Consider the following 7088-nt stretch of genomic DNA (forward strand, 5'->3'; position numbering starts at 1 on the left):
CTGATCTAGGGTCTTGGTTTAGAACCCTCAAAAAATCTGGATTTGGGTTACTTCTTCTGTTTTGCACAATATATTTTAAGTTTTGTATTTTGTTGCCTGGAAAACTTTTGTAAAAATCACATACCCAGTAAGAAGATGATCTCCAATGCTTACAATCTTGATAAATAGGAACTATACATGAGAAATGCCTAACCTTCCTTGTTATTAAAATGTGACTATAAATGGTTTCTAATTACTATGTACTTTCCTTGAAATAGGATGTGTAGACCAGAAAAGGTCCTTCCTGGCACTGAGGAACAAAACCATTAAATATGGAAATCCTGGCTCTTGATCAGAGATGCTTTTGGATAAAGATCTTGACCAAAAAGCGGGAAATGTGGGACAACCTCATTAAAGTAGACTGGGAAAGGTGAAAAGGGGAGGCACACCACTCAAAGTCAATTACAGGAAGAACTGTCAAATGAAGATCCTAACAAAAGAATCATCAACAGGAAAAAACAATCAATTACAGGCCACAACAGGAAAAGATGGACATTGAATCTTCTATAAGAAATTGACTACCCCTGCAAATCAGCTAAAGAGAAACTGTTATCACTTCGAATTCTTGCTTTTCTCTAATGGACTCTCATTCAGAACAACCTCTCCCAACTTCCTTCTCCATAAGATAAAAGTTCCTTTTATTTGCAGGACTTCCCTATGGTTTTACCATAGCTTGCATGTCCTGAGTAACAATTTTCTGCTATTCCTGAATAAACCTATTTTTGCTGGTAAAATAACTATTTTATTTTAAAAGTTAAAAATACTCATTACCATGTTAAAACAAACAAACAAAAAAATTCTATATTTCAAATATATCTGTCCTTAAGAGTTTTAGGTAAAAGAGTGGTCTTGGACTAGTTTTAGAAAACCATATGATCATGAACTTACCAAACTCTCTTCTATCCAGTGTTATGATTTCAGGATCATCATCATAAATACCTAATTTAAAAGTAAAAATTATAAATTAATAGTTCATCATAAATTACCACAGAAAAATAGGTTACTTACTCTTGTTTTTTCATCAAAAATCATATTACTATACTAAATCTCAAAGTTGAAGAATGTGCAACAAACTAACAAAAATGGAGAGTAAATAATACCACTTGTGATGCATCCGAAGTGTTATAAAAAATAAAAAATATCCATTTCCTGATAGGGACTCTTATAGTTGTGCATAGGAGTTCCTAATATTCCCATGATTTCATCTCCACAGAAAACTTCTATTATTATTGTTTATTTTGTAATAATTATAGACTCAAAGGAAGTTGTAAAAATAGCAGATTTCTATGTACCCTTCCCTTAGCTTCCCCTAATGGTGACTTATGTAGTTTTAATAAAATATCAAAACTAGGAAATTGACACTGATATGTTACTCCTAACTAGACTACAGATCTTACTTCCTTCTCAGATTACATGGTTTTTTAAATAAATGGTATCACTAAAATATTTTTTAATAGTCTTAGAATTTTTATAGTAGAGATCGACTTATTTAGTAAATATAAATTATGTCATAATTAAAATCAATGTGAAAAATTTCTTACTATGTGAAATATAAAAATAATACTAGTGATGGATAAAGACCAGGTGTTAGCAAACTTCTTCTGCAGAGGCCAGTTAAATAGGCTTTGTGGAATGTGTAGTTTCTGTCATAACTATTCAACTCTGCCCCCGAAGTGAAAGAAGCCAAAGACAATATGTAAATAAATGAGCCTGATTTTACTCTCATAATTATCATGGTCTCATAATTCTATGATTAATAAAGCTCTATTTATAAAAGGAGGTGGCAGGCCAGATTTAGCTTGTGAAACATAGATTGCTGACATCTGATACACCCTACTGCACTGCAGTGATTATAAATGAAAATACTATTTTGGAAAAAAAAAAGTCAGTCTTGAGAAAAAAATACTCCAATATGAATTTAAAGTATTTATGTGGTCTACTACAAAAGAATATCTCAGTTCTTAGCCTGCATTTCAGGATAATTAAAAATGAAGAGAAATGCTGGGCAAGTGAATGCTCCCTCTTGCCTTGATACCTGTGTTTATTTTACTCCCCCTCCCCTCCTTTGGAATTCTGCCTCAATGTTATATTAAAAAAGTGACACATATTAACTACATAAGCTTAGTAGTAAAACAAAATTAGTTTTCAAAATTTACTCAAATAAAAACAATATTTCATACAGAGTATCATATCATCTTACCAAAATCATAACGATAATAATTCCAGCTTTCATACTGGCCTCCTTCTTGATTATCTGCAAGTCCCTTTTCTCCGTATTTGTCATACTTTTTCCGCAGATCTTCATCTTTGAGTACTTCATATGCTCTATTTATTTTTAAAAAATCACTATGTGCGTTTGGGTTATTCTATTAAAAATAATAGATATAACATTTGTTTTAGGTATGTGATCAAGTCTCTTCAAAGCCTATATGAAGATTTAATTTAATCTTAAGATTTCTGGGAGAATAGATACCAAAGTAAGGAGGAGATGACATGAAATGTGTTATCACAGGTTAAAACAAGAAAGTATTTCTAAAGAACTACAATCTTCCAAAAAAAAAAAAAAAAAAAAAAAGAATAAGGAAAGTAACAGAGAAATGAGAATTGATGCCTCCAAAGGCTGACAGATATGGTTTTACAGTATGCCATTCCTTCTAAGAAATGCAACTGAGAAAAACTAACTAAACCTTAGAAACATTCAAATTTGTAAATATTATGCTATCTCTAAAACAATTACAAAGAAATTTGTTGGTTATTTTTCCATTTGAGGCAAAAGCAACATATTAACTAAAAACCACCCCAAAACAAAAAACAAAAGGTATGTGCCCCAATCCACTAGATAATTAAATGGGACTGATATCAGAGTAAAACTCAAAACTGGATTAGAAATGTTCCTCATTTGTTACTGTTGCACAGAACTGGTTTCTAAGGAATGCTTTCATCTAAATAATAATTAGCTATAAAAGGATTACCATCTTTCATCCGGAAACTCAAAAAATCATGTTCTGTAATTTTAAAAGAAAAATATGAAAAATAAAAATTCTAAATAGAGTGCAGATCTCAGGAAAGATAACCAACTAACAAGAGTTTTACTGCTGAGCTGTATGCAATGAAAATAAAATAACTCTATTTAAAAACTTCTACATAGGAAACAGAAAATTAGAAACCATACCTTTCTTCTTGATAAGCCAAATCTCATTTAAAAGCTACAGAAATACTAAAAATACTCTAAGTATTAAAACATTTTATTTTGAAAAAATGACATTATTGAATACATAATCAAATATTTATGATGGGAATTAACTGGATTTGGCTGTTCTTAAGTTTTCATTTGTAGTAATTTCTGATTCTGGTCTGGAATTTGTATGTGGGAGAAAATAGTGAAAGATGAAGCATGTTCTTATTAGCTCCTACTGCCATTTTTAGCAAGAACCTTTCAAGTTTTAAGGAAATAATTTTTCTGTTACAGTTATAAAATCGTTGATCTTATTTTTTTTTTTTTTTTTAGATTTTATGTATTTATGTGTTAGACAGAGAACACGCACAAGCAGGGGGAGTAGCAGGCAGAGGGAGAAGTAGGATCCCTATTAAGCAAGAAGCCAGATGTGGGACTCAATTCCAGGACCCTGGGATCTGATCTGAGCCAAAGGCAGAAGTTTAACCAACTGATCCCACCCAGGTGTCCCTTACCTAACTTACTTTATTAAAAAAACTACTTAAACTACTCCACAACATTTTTTTGGCTTTGGAATTAACACCCGTAATGGACCTATTGTAAATTAGTTTTCAAATTAAGAGGGAATTAAATTTTTGGTATCAACATTCCTTCACATTGTTCTCAACTAGAATATTTTGCTGCTTCTTAGTACAAAAACTGAACTGTGATTTTTGACATGATTTTTCTTAACCATGTGAGCACTTATTTAAAATTTAAATATGTGGGGCGCCTGGGTGGCTCAGTGGGTTAAAGCCTCTGCCTTCGGCTCAGGTCATGATCCCAGGGTCCTGGGATCGAGCCCGGCATCGGGCTCTCTGCTCGGCGGGGAGCCTGCTTTCCTTCCTCTCTCTCTGCCTGCCTCTCTGTCTACTTGTGATCTCTGTCAAATAAATGAATAAAATCTTAAAAAAAAATGGTTAAAATTTAAATATGTATCAAAACTTTACTGAAATACATTAATTAGAGATACTTAAAAAGAAAATTTTACCTACCGGGTTTTTATCAGGATGTAGCTTCAATGCCAATTTCTTGAAAGCTTGTCTTATTTCTCTACTACTTGCAGTTTTGGATACTCCAAGTAAACTGTAAAAATCCTGATCTGTGCCCACAAAAATGGCCATATATACTATTAGAAAACAAAGAATGACCCTTTTCAAGTCTCTGACATAGTCATTTTTATTTAACCGGACTTCCATTCTTTTTCTTACACAAGTTCTGATTTAAGTGAACATTAAAATACACCGCTGGTTCCAGCTGATATAATATGCAAGTTGGAGAAGTTCTGTTCACATTACTCCAAGAGTGCAACAAGCATCATGAAATTGTCTCTCAAAATGTCAATCTAAAGAGAGGAAACCAGGTAGTTAAAAATACATTTTAAAAAATAGCACTAACACTATTTTTAATAACATGACCAGTAATAGTCTCCATTCAGTGGCAAATCACCGTTGAGGACCCACACTCTATGCTTTGGGGGCTCCTTCACTGCTTCCCTCTCCAATTTGTGAAACTACTCAAGAAAGGAGATAAAAGGTAAAAGGTAGTATGTAGTTGTAGCTAGCTAGAACACTTTAAAAACAAACAAATTCAACTATTTGCTCTGATCAGCACCAGAACACAAGGTTGGGAAAAAGCGGTTTCCTTCTCTTTGCTATCTAGTTTAAGAACTGCTCTTTTGTAATATCATTTCCTTTTTAACTACTTTTTTTTTTTTTTTTGCCACTTAAGTCTACACCGGTTTCATTTTAATCAGATTTCACTTATAGGAAATATCCTTTGGAGGGGCTAGAAGGAAATATAGGGTCATTTTTCATATAATTCTTCCAAGAATAGCATGAATTTATATTGTTTTAAGAGACAACATATTTGATATGGCCGTTTTTTCCTGAGTTTTCTCAAAAAGTGCTTACACTCTACATAGAGACTACTTTATACAAATAGCAGAATAATAACTAGAAGTGTAATTTTATTGCAAAGTTTCCGTTTGAGATAAATAAAAATAGAAAAAAAAAACAGAAGAGAAGGAATCACTTATTTTGACATGCTCACCTGTAAAGGGTAAGTAAGTTCCACTTCATCAGATCACAAAAGATCTCAAACTGCTTTGAGAAAACTAACTTTAGCATTCTCAGTTTTTCCTTTCTTCATTTAATTCTAAAGGTCTATTTCTAAACTTTCTTACCTGCGAATGGTCTTTGGCTCATTCCTAACTCCTCCTTTTCATGCAACCAAAACATACCTTTGTAAAGTATGGTGATGGAGAGTAACAAATACCAAGACTAGAAAGCAAGACTAGAGAGAAATAGGGAACATATTCCTAAACACCACTTTGGGATAAGTGGTGTTCCCTGCCTAGCGGTCGTTCTCAGCGTGGGTGTGGCTTACTTGATCAGTGCCAAGCTTCGGGGACAGGTGGAAGCTGCAGGTATAATGCAATACGAAGGCTTTCTAGCTGCCATCACTCCAGAATGGGATGCGGGAGAGGGGAAAGATGGGAGGCATTGCGTGAAAGAAACTATTAAGTGTTGCTGGTGTATGAAGTCTCCGGCCGGACATGGGAGAGAAGGGCCTGAGTAACTGAGGCTTAAGTGAGAAATTTGAGTTAAAAGCAGGGAACCGAGGTCGGAAGGAGGGTGACGATGTAGGTAATCGGGTAAAGATGGGGAGCGAGAACACAATAAACCGGCCGCAGGGGCGGAGGAGAGGGAAAGGGAGATTGAGGTGCACAGGCATTTCTCTCGCCCTTCCTGGAGAGGCCAGGCCGCCGCCGGCTCCGGCTAAGCCCCGGGCCCCGGCCCATGCCCACCTCGGTGTAGCGGGGTCGCTTCCTGCAGCTACTCCCCCATCCTCAAGTCCCGGCGGTGGACCCCACCCGACCGAGCGCAAGCTGTGCGCGCGCGAACGAAGCACGCCCTCTCCGACCGCCGGGCCGCCGCGCTCGGGATGGGGGAGGACAAGCCGCACCGGCAGCAACGAGCGCGGCAGCTCCAGTCGGCTCCTCGCGCCCCGGTCCCCACGGCGAACCGGGGCGGGGCCTGGCGCGGGGTACTGTGGGAAAGGCGTGGAGGACGCGGCCTGGGAGGACCTGCGGCAGGCTCTGCGGGTGCGACGGCAGCAGGGTGGGAAGGGCGGTGTAGGTTAAGGTTGACGTGGCCGTCCGCGCGGAATCCGGCTCCGGCTCCGGCTCCGGCTCCAACCCCGACCTAAGAAACCCGCTCAACCCTAGAAGACCGCTCCCCCGCACTAAAGCGGCTGGCGCACGCGGCGAGCCGGACGTAAGACGACGGAGCCCGCCCCTTCCTGCTCCAGTTGCTATGGCGACGGAGAAACCCAGAGGGCACGATTAGGCGTTCAATTTCCGTGTAGCTCTGTTCTTAAAGGGAAGGCAGCGTTATGAAGCATTTTTCTGGTTGGTGGGTGGGTGTGGCAGAGAAGGAAAATTTTGTGAGAAAAGGGTGGGTTGGCCAAAGTGACACTAATTACAGTGGCAGGCTGAAGAGGAAACTTGGGAGAAACAAGAATATGTGTGTGTGTGTGTGTGTAAGAACAAACATTTGAGGATTCTACAGTATTGTCTGGTTTCCTAGTCATCCAACCTAGAAACTAGGGAGTTAGCCATATTTCTCTCTCTCACTTTTACATTTAAACGATATGGTACAAAAACTGCATTTTGGATCTCCGGCAACATAGAACAGTTGAAGTAGCTACATTTGCCATCATCAAAAGAAACACACACACACACACACACACACACACACATTATGAGGATACCTGCTTAGGACATTAACCCTAACATGAAATAAGTCGTAATTGGTATCAATTTCTTGGGTAG

The 7088-nt window shown here is 37.6% G+C and overlaps 1 protein-coding gene across 1 annotated transcript in view; it reads right to left on the minus strand.

Annotated features, from left to right (window-relative positions):
* DNAJC10 (DnaJ heat shock protein family (Hsp40) member C10) overlaps positions 1–6501 on the minus strand; it is a 51516-nt gene extending 45015 nt beyond the window's left edge. Inside the window, exons 1-4 of the mRNA XM_080798872.1 lie at positions 6063–6501; positions 4249–4598; positions 2240–2405; positions 928–978 (exon numbers count right to left, since the gene is read on the minus strand). Of these exons, the coding sequence (XP_080654998.1) occupies positions 928–978; positions 2240–2405; positions 4249–4452 (421 nt within the window). The 5' untranslated portion in view covers positions 4453–4598; positions 6063–6501. The remainder of the gene's footprint in view (positions 1–927; positions 979–2239; positions 2406–4248; positions 4599–6062) is intronic.
* Between the last annotated feature and the right edge of the window lie 587 nt (positions 6502–7088).

The sequence above is a fragment of the Martes martes genome (genome assembly GCF_963455335.1).
Source record: "Martes martes genome assembly, chromosome: 3".
Classification (NCBI taxonomy): Eukaryota; Metazoa; Chordata; class Mammalia; order Carnivora; family Mustelidae; genus Martes; species Martes martes.